Here is a 27535-nt window from a genome sequence, read left to right as displayed (position 1 = left end):
CCACCACGTCGCCACCAACAACCATGAGACGAACCGGGCCTCCTTTATTCTTGATCGGCCGGGCGTCCAGGACGACGCGTGGGCGGACCCGCAGCCCCCACCCGACACGCAGCTCTCCGGAGAGTGGCATTTAAATCGAGGACCATCATCGTTATTGAAACCACATTTAAACAAAGAGTTCTTGGTATGTACAACAATTTCGCCTGGCCGCGCACGTCTGTGTACACTTAAGCCAGCTTGCGGGGAGGTGTGTACGTCGCGCGTGTGTAGTACTGCGTACGTGAAGCCGGTGTGTGTGTGTCGGGAGGTGTGCGCGTGTCCGGCGAGGGAACAAGCGTGGCTGTGCGGGACGTCACAGCGTGGTGTGTGTGCATGCACGCCGGTGTGTGCGTGCGTGTAGGGTGTTGTTACTGGACTATGATAGGATCCCCCTCACCCCCACCCCCCACCCACCCCCCGACAGCGCGCATGCTGGTTACAGGGGGGTCCTGGAGGCTCTGGGGAGACCCCGGCTGGCTGCTGTTGCACAGGGGGTGCACTCACACCCCCATCGGCATGCCCGGAGAGAACTGGAATTACACACGGACGCACGTGTCACACGGCAAAAAGGGGTATAACACCGTCGCGCGCGGTTAAAATCCGACGCAGACACCATCACCACCACCACCACCGCAAGCGCGGTGCTCACCGTTTAAAACGCACGTCGCCGATTTTACACAACCCGAACACAGCGCACATTCTTAAATATTAAACACCAAATTGTAATTACTACTAATACCACCACCGTAAGTCAACACACCCAAATGTCACCAGATGTCAAGGTACTATAAGCAAACCACACATCCGTGCGTACAGAGAAGTGGGCCAAATCCGAATTCCAAATACAACTGGTGCTGATGCTGCTCAATACAGGCCTGGCACATGCCACACAATCGCATCCCCTCCCTCGCTCCCTCGCTGCCCACACCGACAACTCCCCCCCCCCCCACAATCCACGGAGGGGAGAGCCAGGCGGGGGGCGGGCAGCGGGGGTGGGTGGCCGCCGCGACCGGGGTGGGGGAAGAAGCGCGTTCCTGTCGCCGGTCGGCCGGGCGACGTTGCGGCGGAGGCGGCATTTATTACAGAGCACAGACAGACGCGGCAGATAAAGAGAGTGGGAGAACCAGCGCTGGGGATGCAGCACTTACTCGGGGTGTGCGGCGGCGCTTCAGAGGTTCTGGACAAACCAAAGGGAGAGACTCGTGGTCAGTGACGGTGTCTCGGCGCCGGGGGTCAGGCATGCACGCCGGCCGGTGAGCGAGCGGGAGGGTGGCTAGCAGGGGGAGGGGGGGGGGGCGATCGCAGCAGCAACTCGCAGAAGCGGGCTTTTTGGAGGGAGGGGGGGCGTTGGACTAGCCGGTTAGTCGTCAGTCCTCCCACATCTCGCCCTCTGGGAAATTGTCCCGCGGGCGGTGGTCGCTCTCTTTCCACTGCCTTAGGGGTCGGGGTCGGGGGGGGGGGGTTGCGTAAGTTGTTGCTCTACGCAGGCCATCTCTCTCTCTCTCTCTCCGTGTGTTTTCGGGTTGCGCAGCGCGTCGTGGCGCCGCGTGGGAGCGAATGGCTGCGCCGGACAGCGCGCGGTAACAACCCCGAAGGCACCACGGAGAGAAATTCTGACCGGTTGCTTATTTGAACGGGGCGTTTACGGCTATTTTGACTCAAATCAATCTCCCGCTTTATCACTGCAAAACCGAAGCGTGCCGGGGCCACGCCGAGGCCGGGTTGGTTTTTCCGCTGCAGGAACCGAGCCGCGACGTCGGCACACGGCCGGCGTGGCGGCTCGGTTTGAGTCGAGACGCACGGAGACGATGGCGGCGATGCCGCAATCGAGAGCTGCGCGGCCATAACACGCAACGGACGCATCGCGAGCCCCTCGTCCGTGGCTCTACTTGGACCCCGAACCAGATTCGGATGTCTCGCGAGGCCGGCGTAGCGCAGTTTGCTTCCTGCAGCCAGTGGAAGACCAGCGGTACCGCGAGAGCTCCTGCGCTGGCTCGGCTCGGATGTGCCAGTGGAAAAAAGGGGTATGTATGTATAGAGCGGAAGGATGCTGCTCTGGCCTACATGTGGGAGGGCTGGGAGAGGAGGCAGTGACAGCGGCGGCAGCTGTAGCAGCGGTGATGCAGTGGGAGCGCGTGCAGCGTCTAAAACGCAAGCGGACCCACGGAAAACTGCCGGGCCTCAAAACCCGCACAGCGCGGACACAGCACGCCGCGGTGGCGGCGGCGGCGGCCCCAACCGTCTCTCCCTCCCGGCCGCAGCAGTAGAGCCGGGGCAGAATGTCGCAACACCCGCGGGCCGAAAGCCGCCAAAGAACCACATTGGAACAGACGCCGCCACCACCGCAAACGGCAGATGTTGGGTGGGGGGGGGCGGCACAGTATGAGGAGGACGAGGAAAAGGAGGACCAGGAGGAGGAGGAGGACAGCGAGCAAGGCACCCAGAGAAAGCACATGTGTGAACGTACGGACGCATGTCAGGGTTAGTATTGAGCAGCCCAGTCACCAGCCCACCATGGGGACGAACACGCAGAGTGGCTGTGCACGCGACATGGCCGGCACGCCCCTCGTGGGGGGCGGCACGTCGTCTGACATGAGGGTGGGATGCCGCAAGCAAAGCTGCAAAGGTGCGTGTGCGCGTAAGGTGCTACACGGTAAAAGAAGAACAAAAAAATGTAACAACACATGCAGCCTCCGCGAGGCCGATGCGAAACCCACTCTCAGCTACGTTTATGCCTGACGCGACCGCCAACCGCGTGGGCACATGGCATGGGTTCTCTTTGTATGGAGCGACATGCACACATCTCTGCACTCTCGTCCTTCTCCTTCGTGGCTTGTGAGCACTACGCTCGCATATCCCCACTGCAGTGGGCCCAGGGATGCACCCAGCTCACGGGCAGTGCAAGCGCGGCTCGCGATAGGGATGATGCCCGTTTGTAAATTTGACTAGGATTTTATTTTCCAAAACTTTGTCTTGAATGTGGGAGAAAAAATAATCTTGCGGAAGCCGGTGCCAACCCCGAGGAACTCACCAACGGAGTATTCCTAGGGCGCCGCCGCAGATATCGAAATTCGAAAGCAAACCAGCGTGAGCGGACCGGCCGCCTAACCACCCTGGCGTGACCACCTCAGGTGACCAACCCGTGTTGACAACTCCGGCATGACAACGCTGGCATGACTATCCCGGCGTGACCCCCCTGGCGTTACCACCCCGGCGGGCGTGGCAACCCCGGCGTGGCCATCTCACGTAACCATCTCACGTAACCACCCCGACGTGATCACCCCGACGTTGAGCACCCCGGCATGACAACCTTGGTACGTGACCACATCATGTGACCGAACCGCGTGACGACAGAGCGTGACCGGCACGAGGGACAACCACGGCGTGAAAGGCCATGCGTGTCTCGTGGTTCTAGGCCCCGCTCACTCTTTGTTGCGCAGCTCGTAGGATCGATAAGTTTGGCCACCCCTGCAAGACCCTTTAACATGTCACCCTCCCCACCACACACGCTGAATATGGACGCAGTGGCACTTACCTCTACAATCCCTCTAGAACCCCTGTCCCATTTACAGTCCCTCGAATGTGCACCAACGCTGCATTGGTCGCGAAAGCCTACGTGTTAAATCGACTGTATTTTCTGGCATGTACATATAGTAAGCAATGAAGTCGTGCACCGATTCAAAGAGTCAAATCGAGTCTTCTGACACTGGTGGCAGCGCATTCGCCACCCATTGAATCGTCACTGTTTGTAACCCATCGCATTCTGCTCCCATGCGTCGCCTGTGCAAAGTTACCAATGACGCGCTACGAACCCGGTGAAATAACTTTGATTCCTGGCCAGCCAAAAGCGAAATCCACGTCTGAATTGGTCCTCGGCGCCCGAAAGTCACCTCCTCCCACCCCCCCGCCCCCGCCACCTTCACCAACCCGGCACGGTGAAGTATGGTCAAACGCAACTTGGTGGGCAGAGGCCTTCATCCGGTAGTAGCAATGGGTAGGTAGGTCTGCAACGATTTGCCTACCCTCTACGATCTGATGAGGTCCTACGAAGCCCGCGGCTGACGGATCGATTCAACGACGAAGTAAATTCCTAATTAGAGCGGCCTCTAGTGGCAGCGAGAGTCACGTGACTCCATGACGCACGCGACGCGTACGAAACAACGACGCCGTCACAACAATCGTCGATTCGCACTCAGGATTTGACGCATCTGTCCTTCAGCAACAAGAGTGGATTATAATTCACGAATCAATACATCGCTCTTTTAGACTTCCCCGACAAGGAGAGGGGACCTTACCGTGCCCTTGGTAAGGGAGTGGTGGTGGTGGGGGGCGGGGGTCTTACAGTGCCCTTGGTAAGGAGGGGAGCGAGGGTTTATTGTACCCTTGGTAAGGAGGGGAGGGGGAGCTTACGCTGTCGCCTGGGAAGGGGTTGAGGAAGCCTCCTGGGATTTCGTCATCCTCGTGGGGGGTCCCCGGGGCGTTGCTCATTCCCCCGCTCATGTTGTTGGGAGAATTCTGCAAACGCGCACGCGCACGCACCCACGCAAACGCGCACACGCAAGACGGGGGGAGGGGGTGGGGGGTTAGTGCGTAAGCTTACACCTGCAAGTTTTCCCCAGCTTCGTCCCGGTCGCGTTATCGGCATCGCGGCCGCGAGACTTAAGGATCCGTTCCGAAACTCTCTCGCACAGCGGTGAATTCCCTCCGTGTTGTCGTCAGAGAATGGCCCGCGGATGGGGATATCGCAAAGCTACCTCTGAGAGATGCCTTCTTCAAGTGACCTCTTAGCCACAGGAGGTGAGGACGGGGTTGGGAGGGGGGTGCAGCACATTCCTACCCACCCTGCCGCAGACAATGGTGTTCCGTCACGTGACAGTCAAACCGATAAAAATGTGTATGTTCTCAAGAGCTAGAATAGAGCCAAATTCATTGTCTGTGTGTGTGTGCGTGCAGTCGTTGGTGACCGTGCCGAGACCACCGACTGAAACCTGCATTAGAAGCCAGGATTCTCAGCGGTGCCGGCTCAGTGCTCCGACTTGCCTTGCCAACTCTTCATGCAACATGCTCAAATCACAAGGAGCGCCCCCCCCCCCCCGCCACTGCAAAGCGATTACCACCGAAACGACAATCATCACAATCGCACGACACGTTCTTGTTTTTTTTATCATAAGTCGCTGAGCAGGCGGCCAGAAAACCGCCAAGCAGAGAGGGGGCCGGCATCAAGCAACACTCGTGAAAGCGTTAACAGCTAAGGGTTGAACGCGTTTTATTTCGGTAAATAAGAGAAGTTTGGGAAAAGGGCCGACAGGAGGGAATTCCAAAGTGGAGCAAAAGTGTCCACGTGGCCCGACTCCTCATGTGTGCCCCCACGACTCTACGCAGAGGCACCCCGGGGGGCAGCTTACCTTGGCAATTCCATCCATATCTGCCGACCCTGCAATATAAACGTCGCAAGATAAAAGGCACCGATATATCTCAGGGGGGCGGACAACATTCTACGTGAGTGCCAAACGTGCGCGCGTGCGTGTGTGCGTGTTAGCGTGCGTGTTGCGGCGCGCTCCGCAGGTTTTTCGCGGCTGATCCGCTGTTTGCCGGTGTGTTTTCGGGTCGTGCCGCCGTGCCGTTTGGCGGGACGTCCCGAAAAAATTTTTCGGCTCCCGAGGAAGTTCCCCCCCCACCCCATCCCCCCCCTCACCCAACCCCACCCGGCACGTGGAGCGAAAACATCGGACGTGGCGCCGAACAACAACATGCGGCACGACCCGAAGACGCGTCGGAGGGCTAGAGGCACGCGCGTGCGTGTGCGTGTGTGTGCGTTTGTTTGTATACGCAAGAGCAGTCACAGGCACCTAAAGATCCATTCATATGGGATTCCATGCCCATTCCGCCATCTCCAGGTCCCATTGGGAACTGTAACACAACAGGCCATGCCATTCAAACCTTCAGGCGGAAGCAATAACAATACAATCACACAAGACAAAGGTGGATTTCCGAAGCGCCCACACGTGCGACCGCAACTCAACGTGCTGGGAACAAAAACGGTGGGGGCATGTCGAATTTTTCAAGGATAGAAAGCGAGGCAGTCCGTCACGGGCAGAGGAAAAACGACTTAAAAGTCTGGATCTTGAACATGGGTGGGGGAATCGACAGCACGAATGGCTGGGGGAAGGGAGTTCAGGCCGTGTGGGCAGCAGAGGAGAATGGGCGACCTCCCACTCAGCGAAGGTCGACTGTGGGCTTCGACAGGAGACCTTGGGTGCCAGATATGAATTGTGCAGGTGGAGTAGAGTGAGATGAGATTGAAGAGTTAGGAGAGTGCATCGTGGCGAGTACAGATCTAGTTGCTTGTTGTATTTAGTTTGTTGCCTTTCCCCCGCACCTCCGATTAGCACGGTTGGCTACGTACTGTGCGAAAGAAATTTAACATAAATTCATATACATGAGAGGGGAAGAGGTGGGAAAGGTAGGAGAGTGTGTGGAGGCGAATGGAGTGAGATGAGAGGGAAAACGTGAGCGGGGGGGTGGCCGGTGAATTCTATTTTCACACATCGTGAAAAACAAAAGTCAAAAGAGGTCATCGCTGCCAGCGCCGTTGATGCCACCACCAGGCGGAATCACTTCCTTCCGTTTGCTAGATCCCTTAGCTGTTGCAGAGTGAGCACCCGACCCATCGAAAGGTGTCGCCTTGCAGGATTCCACCATGCCGTTTGTGGGCCTTCCTTTTGTTAACGGTTGACCAATCCTTCAAGGATCACTCTGACAACGTTAACTCCACCTGGCATCTACCACCCTCTGGGTGTCACTTCAATGTAACCACGTGCCCCTCCTCCACCCGCGCAGTGTCCCACCCAATCACAACCTCCTCCTCTTCTCAATTACATCGACAGAGCTATCCTGCCACAGCTCCGTTCAAAAATTGCAAGTTGCTTAACTCCATCCACCTCCACCCTGTGCACGTGTCCCACCCATGAAAACATCACTTCTACAGACGTACCTGCAAAGCTTTAATGCCGCATTCTGTTACAAACTTCCAATTATTTATCTTCTAGTGCCATGAAAATCCCAGCATCTACCGCTTGGACCTAAATACGGAAGGCCACGTGTTTATTTTCAGCTTTGTTCCAGCTTCTCTGACCTGTGCAGTAACAATCGACATTACTCCAAACTCAAAACACCAACCTCAACAACAACCTAACCTCTCAACTCTCCCAAATTGTGTATTGTAGTCCTTCAAATGTAGAAAATGCCCAGCCAAAAGGCACCAAACTAACCTTGACAGATTGTAAAACATCAAATCCTCATATATTCAATTTGCGATTTCAAAGCCCCCATCTGTCAAGTACGAGTTATTAAAACTGGCATGTCTGCTTTTGTTGAGACCGCATTGGGGACATGAGGGTTTAATGATTTGTCCTTCTCGCAAGTTAATTAATTGGCACTATTCATGGTCGCAATTTAATTCACCAATTCATCTTGGGAGGTTGACCGGGTGGCTCGGAGGTCAGAGGGTTAAAGCCGGCACCACTGGAACCCTTGGTTCGAATCCAGGCAGCCGTCTGTGGTTAGAATAAGTTACCCGGTGAAGCGAGTCTATGGTCTGAGCCCGGCAACCAATGACTGCGAAAAAAAATTCCAACCGTCGTGAGAAATCTGCCGCCGGACTAAATTTGCCTCAATTCCAACTCTGAGAATAAGATACATCGGTTTGACTGTCATGTGACGATGTTAATCTGCAGTTGGACGGGTAGGAAAGTGCTGCCCCCAGATGTGTGTCCGTCCAGAGGTCACTTGAAGGGATCTCAGTAGTAGTCCTGCGATATCCACTTCTCTGAGCCGTTCTCAAACACAGAGGGGTCATCGCAGTGCTCCGTGACAGTTGCGGATGGATTCTTTGTCTTATGACGCGATTCCAACAGCGCAATCGCGATGAAAATGGGAAAAAAATACAAATTCTAAACAAAAACAACAGCAGTAATAGATATTGTGTTTAAAACCGTGGAGAATGTCACAGCCTCTAGTGGCTAGAGGAGGTGACGTTAACCCATTACATGAAACGTATATCAATAAAAAAACATCGATTCCTACACACGCAACTGAACGCATGTATCATGAGCTTCACAACCAATATTAATTGAAGGGTTGATGTATCGTTCCACTCATATTGGACACCTGATGTGTGTGTGTCAAGTCAGACTGTTGGTGATATTGCCGAGTCAGGGTATTGGCTAACCATGGTGTTGGTTAGTCAAGGTGTTGACGAGCCAGGGTGTGGGCGAGTCAGGGTTCTAACGAGTCAGGCTGTTGATTAGTCAGGGTTCTAACGAGTCAGGCTGTTGATTAATCGGGTGTGTTGGCGAGTTAGGTTATTGGTTAGTCGGGGTGTTTAGCCAATCGGGATGTTGGTGAATCAGGGTGTTGACTAGTCAGGGTGTTGGCGAGTCAGGGTGTTGACTAGTCAGGGTGTTGGCAAGTCAGGGTGTTGGCGAGTCAGGGTGTTGGCAAGTCAGGGAGTTGGTAAGTCGGAGTGTTGACGAGTCAGGGTGTTGACTAGTCAGGCTGTTGGCGAGTCAGGGTGTTGCCGAGTCAGGTTGTTGGCACCCTGGGATCACTCACGTTTGGCCGGTTCGCTCCGGGAGGCACTGGGGTCATCATGGTGTACATGTTCTCATTGGAGCCGGTCGAGTCTAGAGCAACAAAGACAACAGCCCCCGGCACAGTCAGGACATCACAAGTCAACATCTGCGACGCAACGGGCAGTCGTGGCAGCGACTCCAGCCAAGCTGACGTGCGGTAACACTGCAGTGACCCTGCACACTAGCGACGTGGTCGATGGTAGAAAAACCTTTCCTAAATCCAGCTTGCTCACATGATTGGTTTGGCCTCCAAGGGGGTACAATATTCTTGACTATAAATAACGCTGAGTCTATCTGCCTGCCCTGTCATACCCTTAATCCACTGGCACGCACACGAGGCCGAACCAGGACGGACACCGCATGGGTGGTTTTACGAAGGCAATTGACCAAGCCAAAACCAAACTGCGATTCGCTGGCCTAGAAAGGTATCTGTATCTGGCTTGTGGCCAAAGCTGGGCCAGAGGCGCGGGGTTCTTGACGCATTCATTGCATGCAACGTCGGCAGTACGGCTCGGTTTCTGCGCAGTGGAAAAAAAACAACGCTCCTCCCGAGGAGCTACACCAGGGGCCGTGCCGAGCCCTCCCGGCACGGCTTCAGGAGCTAGGTTGGTTTTTCCACTGCAGGAACCGAGCCGTGACGCACGTAGACGTCGACCGCGGCGATGCCGCCGCCGCGGCGGCGATCGAGAGCCATGCCGCCATCGCACGCTACGGACGCGTCGCGAGCCCCAACGTCCGTGGCCCTGCTTGGCACCCCGAACCAGATTCGGATGTCCCGCGAGAGGCTGGCGTCGCGCGGTTTGGTTTGCCGAGTGGAAAAACGAGTATCTGGCTGCTCTAAGGTAGAAGGGACGTTTGGGTAATGGTGCTCGCTGCAGCCCGACGCTCGCTCACCTTGTGAGAGGCGGTGTCCGGCGAGCACCTGGGCAGGGTGGGGGCCACCGGGGGAACCTGCACATGGGGGTGACAAGACACCCACGTGACTCCCACGGGATTCTTCCACCCCCTCTACTGGAAGTAAACTGAACGTCAGTAATGGTTTTTATTTAATCTAAAACTAGGGGGGAGTGTGACGCTTAAAGGATATCTGGGGTGGAGCGCTCAGTTACTACCTAACTGCACTGCGGTCCGGCCGGGGCGACCGATGGTCCAGCACTCACTGATCCACTCCAATCGCTCGCTCACTCACTGGCGGCCAGTCGCTTCCCTGTCACTCTTCTATTGCTACTACCACGGTTACCGTTCCTGTGAACTGAAATTCGTTAACTACTCCATCCATGTTGAGGATTTGGTCGACCAGACCCTGACCGTTTAATTTCATCCTGCACACGGTGTTCAACTACTGCACGGCAGGTCACACTAACTCACCTAAGTCACGCACTCACTCACCCACCCACCCACTTACCACACTGCAGGTCACAACACCCACCCACCCATTCACCACACTGCATGTCACAACATCCACCCACCCACTCACCACATTGTAGGCCAGAACACCCACCCATTCACCAATTCACCCACCCACCACACTGCAGGTAACAACACTCACCCTCCCACCACACTGCAAATCACAACACCCACCCACCCCCTCACCCACCACACTGCAGGTCACAACACCCACCCACCCACCACACTGCAGGTAACAACACCCACCCACCCACCCACCACACTGCAGGTCACAATGCTTCTCTTTCTGCTTCTTCCCTCGCACTGCTCAACTTTCCAAATACCTCCCTTGGTCCATTTTCCAAAACTCTTAAACGATAAGTCTGCTCAATTCAATAAACTATTGTACATCACAACTGATATTGGAGTGCTGTTTGTTGCCGGCGTTTGACGTGTTGGGCCTCCGAGCTTGTGCTCAGCAACTGTGTTTAACTATAGAGATAGCCGTTTTAACAAGTAGAAAATAAACAACACTATCAATGAACGTCTGTTTAATTATTAGGCTGTTTAATATTCAGCCTCTGATTTTTCCCCATGTGACACAGATTAACCTGAACCCATAATCGCACTCAAGCTCAGCTGGCACACTCGGCAGTTTGTGTGGCTGCTCGCGTCTGGACGTGTAAGCAGGAGCGGTGAGCGCAATGAACTACGGACCCAGCCACCCGAGTTCGATTCCGGCTCAAGGCCAACTTCAGTGGCGAGTATCTGAAGGGGTCCTGGGATTACCCTCGGTCGACTCGATCTTAAATGAGTACCTGATGCCGCATGCAAATGCCAGTACTGGGGAAAACAACGGCAGCCACAAATGGTTCCGGCAACACCACCCCCTCGTGTGCCGTGCTGGCCTTCATAGGTGCTGCTTGCTCATGGCATTTGTGCTTATTTAGTAGGGGGCGTGTTTTCTGCTGCAGTGTCGTGGTAAAGAGGGGGAGGGGCAGATACACCGTGCGATAGTTACCTCCTGGGCTGGGCATGATCGGGGTTCCGGGAGGACCGCCACTACCAGGGGCACCCTATGGGAGATGCCCACATGCGCGCACACACACGCGCACACACAACAAGAGCAGGCATCGTTAACCCCACGAGACGGGCAAAGAGACACGCACATGAACGGCGGAAGACACGGACACCGACACGCACACACGAAGGCGGGCAGCACAAGCAGCACAAGCAGCACAAGCAAATACGCGCACACACACACGTGCGGGGGCACACGCGGACACGAGCAAGTTGGCGCACGAGGACGGCCGCGTGAGCAAGCAAGCACGAACTGCGGAGGAGGGGAGCGAGGCACGCGCATGGATGTCGAATGGCTCGCGGAGACGTGGAACACATACCCCGTAGCTTCCGGGAGAAGAAGCTGAAAAGGGAGCCTACAAGAAAAAGGACAGGTGGGGGCGTGGGTGGGGAGGGAGGGGGCGGGCGGGAGAGGGAAGAAGAAGGTGAGACAGGAAATAACAAACGGAGGAGACGCCGAGCGACTCGGTGATGGGGCTCGGCCGAGCGAGAGAGACGCAAAGAGGCACGGACGGAATAACATCGGAGGGAAGAGGAACACAGATGGAAAAGCTTCAGTGCAAAATGGAGAGAGAACAGCTGATCACATGGTCACAGGGCGTAACAGTGCCAGGCCGCTCACGGCCCCCAAACCCCCCCCCCCCCCCCCCCCCTTCAGTGCGGCCCGGGCTGAGGGCATCCGTTCACTCGGTAAACGTTGGACGGCACCGACACACCACAGCTGGCGGCCGTGTCGGGCGGGACCATGACACGCGGCCTAGGGTGGTGCGAACCTCGCCAACGCATCGCTAATTTAATTACAAAAGTCACACGCATGGCACAGATGCTGTGATGCTTCCCCCCCAACATCGCGTTTCATCCTCGGGAAGTGTTCAATTAGCGATGGCAACGTTACGTCCCGAGGCGCACGAACGGGATGACATCACGCAAGCACGGGCATGACATCATCGCCTTGGCCGGCAAAGGCCTTCAGTGCTGATTTTTATCGGAAATCAATCTGCCCCCGGTGTTATCCACGGCAAATTCCGTAATGGCAACACAACTTGAAAAAAAATTCCGTTCAAATAATTATCTCATTATCTTCAAGAGAGATGTATCATGACCCCCACCCCCACACCCCCACCACAAAATAGAGCAAACGCAGCAATATTTTTTAAAAGATACACACGAGCTACCACGTCACCTAGCACCCACCCCGGGTCCGATAGAGCAGTGGTTCTCAACCTTTGTTGGCGACTGCACCTTCCCCCCTTGTTGAATTTATTTTCAACCCAGTAGTACCACCCCCTTGCCTGACCCAACATGGTTCTGAGAAATAAATGTACGAATAATGAACATCAATATGTTAACCATTTGTTCGTTTTGTGAGGTTAGACTAAGTAACCGCAAGCGAATAATAAAAACGGACGCTCTGCATTGCGCGACGCAATTCGTTCGCGCTCGCTGGTTACTCTTGGAAACCCACATTGTTGACGATCAATGAGTTAAGGTCTTCAATATAGTCCGAGGTTGCCATGCGGATTTACATTTTATCGCAGTTATTTTATATTGGCAGATTCACACGTCATTACACACACCAATGACTCCCGCGGATTATAAATCGCTTTGTGTACACCCCCTGGGGACATTGCCGGTTGAGAACCACTGCGGTGGGAGACGACAACGGGCAAACGGTGCGACGCAAACGGCCGCCGGCACGAGGCCCAAGGTGTGGCGACAGACGCGCAAAGACGGCTGTGAAATTTCGGCGCGGGCCGGGAGGGACCCACCGAGTTTGGGTTGGAGGCGTTAGGCCATGGACGTCCACCGCCGGGTCCCCTGCGAAGGAACACGGGGGAGGGGGACGGAGGATTACCAAACGCGACCACAACCGGCGCCGTTCACCGCAATATATATATACGGCGATTGTCATTTGGTATTATTATATTAGCCGCTTGTGCACCCAGCAAAGGTCTCACCGAGTCTCAACTCTTTTTCACGAGGGGTGGGAAAGGGTTGTGGGGCGATTGTTGTTGTTGCTGCTGCCGTTGCTGCTGTGCATGTAATCCAAATCGAGTAATTTGCAGGAAACCAGTGATATTGTGCGTGTGCGTTTTTTAGCAATGAGAGACCACCGGAGGAAACCCATGCAGAGCAAGGGGAGGCAGCAGAGTCAGAAATGTAACCCAGGCTCTTCCTGCTGTGAGGCACGAGCGTTGCCACTGCGCCGTCACCCTGCGATGATATACGATACGATGAAGATAACTGTATCCGCCCGTAATGCGGAATTCTTTGATATGTTGATTATTATAATAAAATTTTTTTTTTATTGTCTGAACAAAAAGGTTCTAAGAAAACTTGAGATTAAAGTTGTAAATAAACTCGCGCTATACCCGTTAAAATAGCGCTGTGCCAAAAGTTCTACGGACTAATTAAAGACATGCCAGTCACGTGACAACACCACATTTAAACTAAGATCAGCGTGATACGAAAGTACGGTTTTCGTACGATACGAGGTCACGACGCCTCATTGCCGAACTTAGTTTTTCCTTTGGTCATTGAGGTGACCACCCCCCCCCCACCCCGGTCACTGACTCCTCTATTCCTGGTCACTTGAGTTCTCACCCTGGTTACACAAAACACACTTGACTACAGTACTGTAATGTCACAATCATAATCACGGCTGTTCAACAAAAAAAGAATATAAAATATATATTGCGGAAGTATTTAGGAAACAAACACAAATTACATAACAGTTATAGGGATGTAGCCCACTCTGCTAAACGCTTTCCAACTGAAGTTGGCAAAATGGCGGTTGCATGACATCACAGTTTCCGCAGTTCATTCGGTTATTTAATTATTCATGCGCGGCTTGGGTTGCATCATAAAACATGGCAGGATGTAACGCCACAACCGTTAAGAAGGCTCGTTGGCAGCCTCATGTCGAGTGAACTGCAGTGGAAGAACTTTTAATTGAGTCTTTTATTCGCACTGGGGAGTACAGCAAAGCGCAATATACACAGTGCAATAAAAATGCAATGTACACTTACGACAAATTATATCACGTCGCAGCTGTCCCCGCGTGCCACAAGGTTTGAAGCAGCTACCGGCCAGCAATTGGGCAATTAGTCCGTCAATAGAGAGCAATGGATCCAAGCAGTTTCACCCAATTAAGTAATTGGCGAGCGATTGATCAAATTTGGCAGATTTCGACCGTGACGCCGTCAACACGAATCCTACTCCGTTTCTAATAATGTCACGGGATCTTTCCCGTGCACTATTGCCCGAAGGGACAGCTGCCATCGGTGGGTCCCTTAGGCTAAAACACCAGCGTGCTACGAGACGCTTGCTACGTCGTGGACGCGACGTAAAATGCAAGTTTGTTGTTGGCGTTTAAGCAGACGTCGCGTATTTACGGATAACGCGGCCGTACACCCGTAAGTGCGCGGAGCAGCGTGAATGTGGGGGATGGGGGGGGGAAGGGTGGGGAGAAGGGGGGGAAGGTGGGGGGGGTGAGGGGAAGGAGGGGGGTGTTGGGGGGAAGGAGGAGGGGGGAGGTGTGGGGGTAGGGGGAATGGGGTGCAGTTGGGGGAAGGGGGGGCTGGTGGGGGGGGGTGCATCGGCCTTACATGCTGACTCCAGGCATCGCGGGGCCCCCTAGCGGAGTGTGCGGGGGCCGCACTCCTCCCCCGTAGCTTTGCATGGGGAACCACGGTTCTGCCTGCACGGACACACACGAGGACACACACCAGGACGCACGTTTTAGCGACAACCAAATCACCTTACTGTGCGTCGGAGCGCAGAAGCTAAGCAGGGTTAAGGTTGGTTAGTACTTGGATGGGTGACCACCAGGTCTTGCCAGGTGTTGTAGGCGTGGGGCTGCGAGGTGGCCAGGAGATGGCCGTGCTGAGTGTCACCCCCGCGTATGGATGGTGGTGGTGGTGGTGCTGGTGGGTTTTCTCCGGGTTCCTCCCGCACGCCAAACACTCATTAAAGGAATTGGGCAAACATCGCGCTGAAGCAGGACCCTCCTGAAAAAAGAGTCTTGAGACTCAGTGAGGCTGTCCATGGGGTAAATGATTGCGCCATCGTTCATGACAGGGCCCACAGAGGGCACGAACCCCACCCCCCCCAACCCAGCTCCTCCGATTGGAACACCGCCACTTGTTCCAGAATGCAAATACCAACCCAACAGCTCTCACCCACACACTGAGATTCCTACAGTGAAGATGAACCAAACCAATGCTGGGATCTTACCTACAGAACAAATTATACAGCCTAGAGTTCAAACCTAGGTGGAGTAATCAAGCATTAAAATAATACAGATTCAGTCAATTATTTCTTTCCCCAGCATTACGCTGGCGGTGCCATGTGATGAGACAAAAGGTCTGCGAAAACCTCTCTCAGTGCAACCCCCCTTCGTATTTACAGAGAACGGCACCCACGGAAGCAGATCTCACAGAGCTACCGCCGAGATCCCTTCCCGTGACCTCTGCTTCACATCGTAGAGGGGGCTGCACTTTGCCACCTGCTTTGCCATGGAGAGTAACGTTCGTCGCGCGATGGGCATACTGCGATTTTTTTTTTTATTATCAAGAGTTGCCATTTGTCCTAAATCAAGTGCAGAACCAAATTGAATGCAATTCTTTATTGGGGGGGGGGGGGGTATTTTCCTGCAGTCATAGGTGACGGGGCTAACCTAGAGATCAATGCTAGGGGGTGTAATGATGCCTTTGTTTATCGATTCATCGATCAATATATATAGTTTGAACATTTATGCAAATTGCACGCAGTGTTAAAAATATGATCCGCATAATTATGGTAAGGAGGTGTGCAGAAGCATGAGAATTGAGAGGAAAAATGTTCACGATACCAGGGAGGCGGAAAAAAAACGAAACCAAAATAATAATCGCAATTGCGGTCCTCGATCGCGACAATCCATCAAATCACCAGCAGGATGGGGGGGGGGGAGAGCGAATCATCACACCCCTAGCGAGTACAAAACAAAAATCCCCCTGTAGATTAACTCGGTCCGCTGGGTTCGTAGCGCAACGCACTAACCAGAACACTACCGCTCCCCACTAACGGATACACACACACACGTGTGTCCGTCCTCGTCGAACCGAGAGTTCTGGCAATTCATAGAAGTTGTGTAAAACGAGATGGGGCGAGGGGGTCTTTAGCGGCGACGCTCCACATGCCTCTCGCTGCAACTCGATTCAACGCGAGTGCGGGCAACAATGGAATCTTTTCGATAAAAAAAAAAGAGCTGGAATTGAAATATTCCATCTTGATTCGAAGCTTTCGTGACTGCAGGAACCCATACTCTTTAGTTCTTTCGGTAAAGTCACGTAGGTAGAAAATTAAATCAAATAAATCACGACGTTTCGGGCGCAACACAAGCGTCCATCATCAGGTGGGAAAGCATATTCTGATCTCGATCGATTGGCCAATGGCTTTCTGAGATTTTACTTTCATTGGTGGCAATTAAAGTGGCAGCGCACGAAGAGCGCGATGATAAAAGAAAACTGTCGCGTTACTTCAAAGCAACAATGGAAACCGATCGCCGGCGCTGTTGCATCACCTGAGGTCCCATGGGCGCCATCCCCCGCGGAGGAGTCATCCTCTGGATAGGGCCCATCCCAGCATGCCCTGCTTCCACAACACGTATGGGGGGGGGGGGAGGGAGGGCAGCAGTAGTGAAAATCGAGCATGCGCCTCGAATGGATGAATGAATGGAGATAACATCGGCCAAGTCCAATGTCTTGAGATGACGGTCACATGTAAATCCACATCGTATTGTGACTGCATGCATGTATGTTGAATTTATTCGCACCGTACGTAGCCAACTATGCTAATAGGAGATGTGGAGTTGATTGTAGGGTTGATGGTGATGAGATTTTGTATGGCCAAGGGCAACGATTACAGATTCAGTTCTAAGTGATTTCACCACTCAGCTGCTTTAATACGTAGCAATAATAACAATACTGATATTTTATAATTGGGTCACTGATGCTAATAGCATCCGATAATGCTGTACATTAATTACATATAAGGACCAAACCCCAATATACAGCCACTACCAAGCAAATGAAAACCACTACTGCTACCAAGAAAAAAAAAACTGAACAAGCAAAAGTAAGAAAACAAAAATCTGAAAAACAACAAAGTTAGCGCAACAAATAAATGAGACCATGAGGTTACATCCGTATGCTTAGTCACGGGGCGGGGAAACTCACCGGGCTGGCGAGTCGGGTCCATGGTGCTGGGCATGAGCGGCTGTGGCCCCGGCATTCCACCCATGCCCTGAGCGGAGCGAGGCAAACACAGACGCAGCAGAGAGCGGCCACACGAGGGACTACCGTCAAACAGGGGCAGCACCACCCTCGGTGACAAGCGCGGTGCATGAGACGCAAGCGGGAGGATTGTGGTGTGCGTGGTGTGCTTGGGGTGTATGTGTGGTGTGTGTGTGGGGTGTTCGTGGAGTGTGTGGCATGTGTGGTGTGTGTGTGGTTTCATATGGATGTGTGTGTGGTTTCATATGGATGTGTGCGTGCGAATTTGATTGGTGTGTTGTGCGGCTTGTGTAATGTTGTCAATGTATTGCTCCGTGTATTGCATTTTATGTGTGGTTGTGCCGTGTGTGTGTGCCATGTGTGTGAGATCCTGCCATGTGTGTGTGTGTGTGTGCAATTTGTGCCGTGTGCCGTGTGCGTGGTTGTGCTGTGTTGTGTGTGGCTCCCTCGTGTGCATAGTCGTGTCATGGTTGTGTGGTCGCATGGTGTGTGGCTGTGTGCATTGCGGTTGTACGTGCAACACGGCACTGTGGCTGCGTGTCTGTGCTGTGGTTGTGTGGTAGCGCCGTGGGGTGCTGTCGCGGTGCGTCACCTGTCCGGGCATGCGGTGAGGTCCCCGTGGGCCCCCGGGGAAGCGTGGAGACATGAACGCCTGCAGCGGAAGAGACATAGCAAGCGGACAGCATCCCCATCAGCTCCACGTCCCCCCCCACCCGCACTCAGCCCAACTAGTGCCGGCACGATTCATCGATTATACAGATTATTCTTTCATTGTCGATTAATCGAGGTGGCCGTGGGGCTTGGATGTCAGAGCGCCGAGTTGGCACCGATGAGATCCTGGGTTTGAACCGGGGTTTCAGCTGCCCATGGTCAAACCAAATTTTTCCGTGTCGCGAGTCAACAGTCTCTGCCCGTTCACCAACGACCGAACCAAAAAGACGCCCATCACGCAAAATATGGTTCCGCGCTTAATTGGGCCAAATTTGAAACGTCGGTTTCAATGTCACGCGGTTCCAATCATGCGTGGCAATATTTTCAGGAGCCAAATGCCAACGTCGAGGTCTACTCGCCACGACGAGCTGGCGGCTTCAGGAGAGAGTTAGTGCAGTTTTGCTATTCTCTGTTGAAGTAGCGCAGACTGATATATGGTCCATAGTTGGAGTTGCATGGCCACAATCACACTTCTGTGGCTTGTCTTTAATTGTCCATTCACGACATTGTCATGCAATGAACATTGTGGCAGGGCGGGTGGGAAAGTGGGACGAGAAAATTAAGAAATGCCACTCCGTCACACCTGGTTAAAATTTACATTGATGGTGAAGAGGACCACAATGCACTTCTTTGGGAAAGGCCAAGCACTTTTAAATCGGGGAAGAAATTAAAACCCGCGATTAAACACACGAATAGACATTGCTTCAGTTTCCACAAATAAAATGCAAACTAATTGCAAAGTTTAATTCATAGCATGGAAGCCACATTCTATAGGCGAATCGATTATTTAATTAGTCAGTCATTGCAGCCGTACGCGTAATACTACCCGAGTGTGTGTGTGTGTGTGCGCGCGTTCACGTACCTGTGCATGCGGACCCATCATTCCAGGCCCTGGTGGGGGCTGTGGGTGAGGGGAATGCTGGGAGCCAGGAGGACCCTGAAAAAAGCACAAAGGTCCCCCGTATAGCCTAAACAGACCTCTAAGACAAGTGCTGTTATAGCGAGCAGCACCCATTAAGGGTGGCACGGCACACGATGGAACGGTGTTGCCAGCACCACGCCCGGCCGCCTCTTGTTTCCCGAGAGTTGATGTTCACAATTCTGCTCGCTCTCCCGATAACCCGTGAGCGGTTTATCCGTGCCCTGGATTAATTATCGGCGCTGGCAGAAAAAACATCTTGGAAGTGCACAGGGGTTTAATTAGCTGCTCCTCACTCGTTGAGGATGGGTGACCCGAGTGCCCACGCATTTTGTGTTTTAGTTTGTTGTCCTTCCCCGCACCTCCGATTAGCACGGCTGGCTACGTACAGTGCAAAAGAAATTCAACATCCATAAACATCACCTACACGTCGGTCGGGAATCAAACGGACAGCGAAGTCTACAAATGTACGTGCATTTTCCACCGTCCATAATTTTTTTTTCTGGGTCATCCCTCGCCACTCCCCCCCCCATTTTACCTCGGATAATAGTGAAGTGACCGCATCACACCCATGGCATGAACGATGCACATGGCCGTGTAAGAATGAATTGTTCAGAGTTTAAGCGAAACCAATGGAGCAAGCGAAGCTGTTACACGAGACAGATCGACAAGAAACTCTCCGAATGAGTCGGTAAAAACGAGACAAAAAAAAAAGACTTAAATCGTGACGGGCATGGCAGCTAAAAAAAAGTGAGAATTCACTCAACTGCGGTGGTAGCGGGGTAACGTTTGCTTTCCCATTACACACGAGTACAATAACGACAACAACAACAAGCAGCCATTCACCACTCAGTGGCGATGACGTCACCACGGTACTTTGTGCCAGGCGAGGTGCACTACCGAGGCCACATACCGCAACACCATCGACCAAACAACGCGCCGCAATACGGCACAATCAACGTCACAGATTCACGGCAAATATTTTCTAAATGACACCGAAACCAAACTGTTTTTTTTTCTTTAATCTGCCACAATGCAGGCGGCAAACTCTCGACAAGACATGACCCCCACCCTGACCGGCTGCCCCCCCCACCTCCCTCAACGACCCCATTTTCCTGCACGGCGTGTACTCGTGCAAGCAGCATTTGCCAATGGAGTGGGGGGGGGGAGGTGCCCTTCGAGGTTGTGGTTTGGAGCAGCAGGGGTGGGAGGGAGGGGGAGGGGAGGGAGCAGGGGGCCGATGATTTTTTTCCCGGGGAGCAAGCAGCGAGCTAGAACGCAGAGTGCCCCCGTCGTCGTCAGTGACGCAATCACTTCCTGCATTAGCCTGGAGCCCCGAGGGAGCGATCTCCGCCCATGTTTGGTCAAAAAAAAATCCACAACCGCCGCGCTACGACCATCACAACCGCCTCCACCACCACAACCGCCTCCACCACCACAACCACCACCTCCCTGGACTACGACCACCACTGCCGCTGCTACCACAACCGCCTCCACCACCGCCGCTGCCTCCCTGCGCTATGACCACCACCACCTCCCTGCGCAACGACAACCACCACCGCAGCCGTCGCCACTACAACCGCCTCTACCACCACCACAACTGCCTCCACCACCACCACCACAACTGCCTCCACCACCACCACCGCCGCCGCCGCCTCCCTACGCTACAACCACTCCACCTTGCCGCTCGACACCCACATCCCCTAAGTTCGCCTGAAATACATTTCCTGAGCTGCACGCAAAGGAACAAAATAATCATTCGAGCAGTCCTGGAGAATATACCTCAATAAGTAAGCAGAAACATGCTCTCCTTCAACCATTACCCGTCCCTTCGCAGAACAAAATATATATTTACACATCCCGTCAACCATACGGTCTTCTGGTAGTGCAAAATTTCCGCTGAATTGGCTCAACACAAGGTCCAAAGACTTGCATATCAACCCTAAGACTCGGTGGGATACACTTTACATGAGCCATGTGACCCATAGACTGGAATAGAGACCCATAGACTTTGGAAGACGCCTGGAGACTCCATTCTAAAAAGCCAAAAAGTAAATTTCTCTTTGATAGGGTCAGCAGCTCCCGATCCTCTTTCTCCATTTGCTTGCATCCCGCGCTTCCTCTCTCGTCACGTCCACTACCCTCAATCCACTGCTGGACGACGGCTTTCCCACGTTTGCGCGGGGTCGTGGGTCGTGGGTCGCGGGGGGTTTTGGGAGGCGTGGGGGGAGACTCGACCATACTTCGCCACGCCGGTCAGCGCGGGTTTGGGTGAAGGCGAGGGAGCGTAGACAAGGCAGCGTAGAACTAGGGCGCAAGGACGGCTCTTGCCGCACTGCCCTCTTGCCGCCCAGCACGTCGCCCCAAGGAGCCCAACTACGAGAACCCTGCTTGGTGCACGGCGGCCGCCCCATCCAAGCACGATCCATGCTCGGCGTTCTGCTCGGCTTGAGACCCGACGGGCCCGGGGCGCACCGCCGGGGAGGTTTGGCCACGGGCGACGCTCGAGCCAAAAAAAAACGCGCGGACGTCAACGCTCGCTCGCGCGCTTTTCTCGCCGTTACAATTTCGGCGCTGGCACCAAATCTTGATCATCGGCGATTGCGACCGCAAGGCCACCGTGCCCCCACTCCTGCGTGTGGGTGTGCGGCAAGCCACACGCTCACAGCCTGGTCACTCGCAGCAATGCACTCGCCCTCCCTTCCCACCCTCCACCCCCGCCGCCACAACCACCACCAACCGATAACCCCCCCCCCCGATCCGAGGTCTTTGGAAAATGTAAAAACAAACAGGAAGTGTTGCGTTCCACCAGCAGAGCCAACCCTAAATACGGGGCCATTAGTGGCACTCAACATCCTGCCCGAGTATCAGAGGACGCCCCACCGCGATTGGAGACTCGGGGCCCCTACGCCTGGTAATTAAGGGTGGAGTTATCTATTGTTACCATACTTAAACCATGCTGGTGAATGTGGTTTGGGTGAGAGGGGGGGGGCATAGAAGCACGGTACAACAACAGATTTCGCTGCACTTGCGTCCAAGCCGAGCATCACGTAGCACAGCCGCCACCGCCTACGTTATTCTCGCGCGCGAAGTGGTCGCCCCAATCATGAGCTCGCCAGGCTCGACAACGCTTAGCTTTCGAGAGCCGGCAGAATCGGATCGGGCGCGTTCCGGGGTGATTCGGCCAGAGGTTACGTTGTCAGCAGGGGAGAGGGGCGAGCAAATCCATCGCTGCGATGAGCCACGCTCCATCGTCGACGCTCCCCGCCTTCGCCAAACCCACGCCGGACCAGCGTGGTGAGGAATGCCGCTGGTATATTAACCGCGACACACGCCGCCTGCTTCAGGGCAGGCGGACGTACAAAAGCCCCATGGCGTCTTACGCAAGAGCAGGCCATCGCGTGCCGGCGTCGTGGTCAACGCTTTGCCAAATTCGGAAACGGCACCGCCGGGCACCATTTCTTCAAGGCAGCCCCCCCCTCTGGCTATCTGGAACGTCACCACGCTTGCACATTCGCAGCATTCAAATCTACACCGACTTTTAATAGCCCACCTCTTCCTTAAAGGGTCCTTCCCCCACTTCTTTCGCCCGACTTCCCGGCGACACCGAGCTTGACTCCCGCACCTCGGGGTCACCGTGAAATAGCCCCCCCCACCTCCCCCCCCGCAGCCCACCCCCACTCGACACGTGGAGGCCACATCCAGCAGTGGATGGGTACCGCTGGCACGATTGGCTTCGTGCTCATCACAGAAAAAACCCACGGCGGTTCTCACGCGCCGCGTTTCAACGCGCCCGCCGTCAGGCGCAAGGATCACCATTCGTCGACACGGATCGCCGTTTATATTTTTTGGACTGTACGAGACGTAAATTACCGTCGTTAAGGAACAGAATCGAATTGAGAAAAACAAATAACCATTCACTCGTACCCACCCCCCCTCCTCGTATTCTGCGAATATTCTCGGTGTGCAGAAGGGCAGGTGACTCACCTGGTAAAATCCTGGGGGAATTCCGTCTCCCGGCGGGAGATTTCCCAGAACGGGGCTGGCGGCAGCTGCTGCCGTCTGGAAACGACAGTGCACGTACGGAAACAGTTGGCGTCGATCCGGGCGACGCTGTGCGCGTGTATACAGCATCCATACTCATCCTCCAACTGCTGGCTTCATTCAGGGGTGGTTCCCCGCTAAATCGCTTCTCTTAACAAAACCCATTTATTTCAACTCCGATAGAAATTGGCGAATTCACAGGCTGTTATTTCCATTGCTTTATATACCAGCACGTTTCTTCTCTCTGTGCCGAGTCTATGGGTCTCTGCGCAAGTCTGTGTGGATCTCTATGCGAGTCTACGGGTCTCTGCGTGATTCTGTGCGCCTCTGTGCGAGTCTACGGGTCTTGGTGCAAGTCTCCGTAGCCCTTCCCATTGCATCTCCTTTGCTCCAATCCTCAATACGGTGGACACGGGGGCGGTGACGCGACCCACAGGTAGTGCGCGTTCACCAATTGTAGCAAGAGGTTCATGATTCGAAACCGGCGGCCGCCCCCCCCCCAATCTTTAACACGCGAGTGCGCGATAATCGTAGCTGTAGTCGTCGCGACGACAATACGACGCGCCGAAGCCGCTGTTGTACGCTTTTCGGCGTAATTTGCCACCGTTTAGCCTTTGCGTGCCGGAGTCATCAGTGCAAATGTGACGTATCACCACCCGCAATGATGTCAATCAACTGGGAATGCGCCTAACGACAATTTGGCGCGACAAAGTTAAGCACCGTGATACACACACCGTGTCAACCCGTACGGTTTACCCCGTATTATTGTACAAGGAAAATACGTTCAGGTCCATACGGCGTACAGCCGTTTCAATACGGACTTTTTTGTTTGTTTCTGTTTCTCCCTTGTGATGGGACTTTGTAGGATGAACTCTGCAATTTATCAGGGCACAGGCTGACCAATAAGATCTGAATTGGACTGTGATAAGGGATTGACAGGTATGGATATACGACGTTTCGCTCGAAACTGCGCCAAGACGCAATAAAACCGGTGGGCTGCGTCAATTAGAACTGGTGGGCTGAACCAATTAGAACCAAGCTGAGCTGAAACAATGAGTGATAATTAGCGCAATCAAAACACTCGTACGCCCGACTTCACTTGTTTGGCTGCGTCGTAGGTGGGGGGGTGAAGGGCCTTAACGTAGTCCTTAACCCACACATTATGAATCATCGGGCGGTCCGGCACAAACCCACGCGTTAACGAAAACACGCATTGTACGTATTGCCACAGGGCAGCAACACTGTTGCGCTTGTGTGTGTGTGTGCGTGGTGGCCGCGTGGTCGTCCTCACGTAGTCGTGGAAGGCCTTCGCCTCGCTCGAGTGCTCGCATGTCTCCCTGCGTTCGGGCGCGGCGCAGTAGAGGTCCCAGAAAACGCTGCGCGGACATCAGACAACCGTCACGGGGGGGGCGGGGGGGAGAGCCGTCAGAACGACACAACACCGCCGTGGGGGTGTCACATAAAGACAATGCCACGAGGGGGGTGGGGGGGGGGTCACAACGAGACAACGCCACGACGGGGGGAGGAGTCGGGGGGGGGGGGTCAGACAGCCACGAGCCAAGCACAGGGTTACGAACAACCACAGGTCAAGTGCCACTTTCCTTCTTTAAATGCTTTGCATCTTTTTATCCAACTAGCACCGCCCGCTTATTTGCATGGGATACACGGCCGGGGTGGAGGGGAGGTGGGTGGAGGGGGAGTAACGTGAACCACTACCCCGACTCAGCTCTGTGGGATATGGGGGCGTGACGTCATAGCGCAGATGTGCGCACAGTACATTTCTGCCATACCGTGACATTTTATAAGTTGCAGGAAACAAGCTAACTGGCATTGGCCAAACGACCCCGTGCTAAAAAAAATACCTGCAAGTTACTCATTTGAGATTACGCACAGAAGCAACGGCGTCTCCTACTGATAAAACTTGGCAGAGCCCTCACCTAAATAAGCGATTCGAGAGTCAGTGAGGCTCTCCTGGCTAAGCCAGGCGGAATAAGTTTCACAGGAATGCCATAAAGACGATTGCTTTAGGCCGTGCCAGACGAGCCTACTTAAACGTTACACAGGGTTTCACCTGCAAGCACTGGTGAGATAGCAAGTTGAACATTAATCTCATAGCATGTGTCCCATGACGGCAAAGATGGAAACGGCATTTCATGTACATTGCTGCAATAATCCATGGTACAAAAGGACACGTGCCACGTACACTGTGCACCAGCCAACAGCTGAGGGCGGCAGTAAATGTGGGGCAGTGAGATTGTGTGTACGTATGTGTGCATGTATTTTGTACTTCTTTCGCACGGCCAACCGTTCTAATCTGAGGTGCAATTAGCCTGTGAAGGCCAATGTCGTTGCGTCTTGGACGATCATCGCGGGTGGAGCCAGGCAGGGCTTGGCGCCCACCGGGGTTTTTGTAAGGTGGCCTGGAGGTGGCATGGCGTAGTGGTTTTGTAAGGTGGCATGGCGTGGTGGTTTTGTATGGTGGCATGGCGTGGTGGTTTTGTAAGGTGACAAGGTGTGGTGGTTTTGTAAGTTGGCATGGCGTGGTGATTTTGTAAGGTGGCATGGTGTGGTGGTTTTGTAAGGTGGCATGGCGTGGTGGTTTGGTAAGGTGGCCTGAATGTGGCATGGCATGGTGGCTTTGTCAGGTGGCAAGGTGTGGTGGTTTTGTAACGTGGCAAGGTGTGGTGGTTTTGTAAGGTGGCAAGGTATGGTGGTTTGGTAAGGCGGCCTGAATGTGGCATGGCGTGGTGGTTTGGTAAGGTGGCATGGCGTGGTGGGTTTTGTAAGGTGACATGGCTTAGTGGTTTTGTAAGGTGGCCTGGATGCGGCATGGTGTGGTGGTTTTGTAAGGTGGCCTGGAGGTGGCATGGCTTGGTGGGGTTTTCTCCAGGTCCTCCGGTTTCCTCAAAAAAGCTAAACACTGAATGGAATTGGTGAAAAATCCCACCCGATTCGGTACCCTCCTGAAAGACTGTCTTGAGACTCTACGTGGATTTTCTGTCTAAATAAACGTGTGACATTAATACTCAATCCATCATCACTCAGATGGTTGTTTGTATTGATACTAAATAACAAGAGTCCAAATAAACACCCAGACAGAGATTGAACTCAGCTATCACTACTACTGGTGGGCCGGCTCTGTGCAGTGTTCAAAACCCACGTTAAACGCACGTAGAATTTAACAAACACACCACCAAGGTACGCATCGCACATGCGAAAGCTCTCGGCCTAATCCATCTTTCCGTTTGCGTTCGGTTCTCTCGTCAGTTGCAGACATTGGTTTAATTTAAAATGCAAAACAATTTACACCAACGGGAAGACAACCAGAAAACATCCTCAACTGTGGCGAGACGTCTTTTCCTCCACACCCCCCCCACCAAGTCCATCTGCCAGCCACCGTCAGGGGTCACAGGGCACCGGCTTTGGGTCCTTTTCACAACTCCGTCGCCAAAAGCATTCACACGCACAGCGCGCACGGCACTGCCAGCTACGAACGAAGGGGGGGGGGCGGGGAGGGGGGGGGGCTCCCTTTGTTCCAAGCCAAAGCGGGGGGCACGTGCATCGCGGCCGCCTGCTCTGGCTGTGTCTGTGCGGCACTCACCACCACCACGAGTGTAGGAACCCCGGCGGTTCACCCAGAGTTATGTTCTTTTCCCATCGGATCTGTCACACGCACACAAAGACAAAGATCCCCCACCGCGTAGCCGTGAACAGACTGTTGGGGCGAGCGTTGTCAGTGAGCAACTGTGAAGGCCGGCACGGCACATGCGGTTGCGGGTTGGCCAGCACCACGCCCAGCCGTCTCCCTAGCGGCGATGTTTGGACACCGTACCAGGTACTCATTTATGGCCTAATCGACCCAAGGGAGGCCCAACTCCAGTTCAGATATTTGTTACCGGTGATGGCCGTGAGCAAGAATCAAACTCGAGTCGCCGGGTTCATAGCGCAGTTGCGCGAACCACTGCGTCAACGCTCCCCAACGCACACACATACATCTTAACATTAATCATCGTCATCATCAGCCATGTTCACTTCACTGCTGGATGAAGGCCTGCCACCCCCTCCCCCCATCGCCCTCAAGGCTTAATTTCTCACTGCAAAATGTCCTAGTTGCTGGAAGCCTGGAGTAGGCACATTGACTCGTAACCACAAAGATCACCCGTATAGTCTTCAACAGACCGTTGGGGCAAGTGCCGTTAGCGAGTAGCACCTATGAAGGCCGGCACGGTACACGAGGGGCTGGGTGGCCAGCACCACGCCCGACCGCCTTTGCTAGTAACCCCACACACCGAGGGGTGCGATTTACTAGATGTGGTGTGCTGGGGTGGAGTGGGGGGGGGTCGCTGACCCGCACAGACCCAGCTGGAATTTAGCCCTGGCCTCTCCCCCAAGCCGTCGCCCACTCTCGCGGTCCCTGCGACGCAGCAATCCACTTAGCGTCTCCGCGT

At 54.1% G+C, this 27535-nt stretch overlaps 1 protein-coding gene across 19 annotated transcripts in view; it reads right to left on the bottom strand.

Annotated features, from left to right (window-relative positions):
• The window catches only part of LOC144947636 (single-stranded DNA-binding protein 2-like), a 32911-nt gene continuing 5376 nt past the window's right edge, over positions 1–27535 (bottom strand). For 2 of the 19 annotated variants that reach the window (XM_078876861.1, XM_078876855.1), the window contains exons 3-19: positions 26689–26750; positions 24379–24463; positions 23031–23105; positions 18987–19061; positions 18006–18065; positions 17357–17423; positions 16702–16769; positions 14747–14838; positions 12908–12956; positions 11459–11494; positions 11080–11134; positions 9567–9623; positions 8653–8723; positions 5889–5949; positions 5445–5473; positions 4450–4554; positions 1–569 (exon numbers count right to left, since the gene is read on the bottom strand). In XM_078876861.1, coding sequence (XP_078732987.1) covers positions 540–569; positions 4450–4554; positions 5445–5473; positions 5889–5949; positions 8653–8723; positions 9567–9623; positions 11080–11134; positions 11459–11494; positions 12908–12956; positions 14747–14838; positions 16702–16769; positions 17357–17423; positions 18006–18065; positions 18987–19061; positions 23031–23105; positions 24379–24463; positions 26689–26750 — 1077 coding nt within the window. In that variant the 3' untranslated portion in view covers positions 1–539. Of the gene's footprint in view, positions 570–1187; positions 1217–4449; positions 4580–5444; positions 5474–5888; positions 5950–8652; positions 8724–9566; positions 9624–11079; positions 11135–11458; positions 11495–12907; positions 12957–14746; positions 14839–16701; positions 16770–17356; positions 17424–18005; positions 18066–18986; positions 19062–23030; positions 23106–24378; positions 24464–26688; positions 26751–27535 lie in introns of all 19 variants that reach the window. The other 17 variants (XM_078876859.1, XM_078876853.1, XM_078876868.1 and 14 more) reach the window with 13 other exon arrangements.

Source organism: Lampetra fluviatilis, chromosome 46, assembly GCF_964198595.1.
Source record: "Lampetra fluviatilis chromosome 46, kcLamFluv1.1, whole genome shotgun sequence".
Lineage (NCBI taxonomy): Eukaryota > Metazoa > Chordata > Hyperoartia > Petromyzontiformes > Petromyzontidae > Lampetra > Lampetra fluviatilis.
Note: the sequence above shows the minus strand (reverse complement) of the source record. Positions and strands in the feature narration are given on the sequence as shown.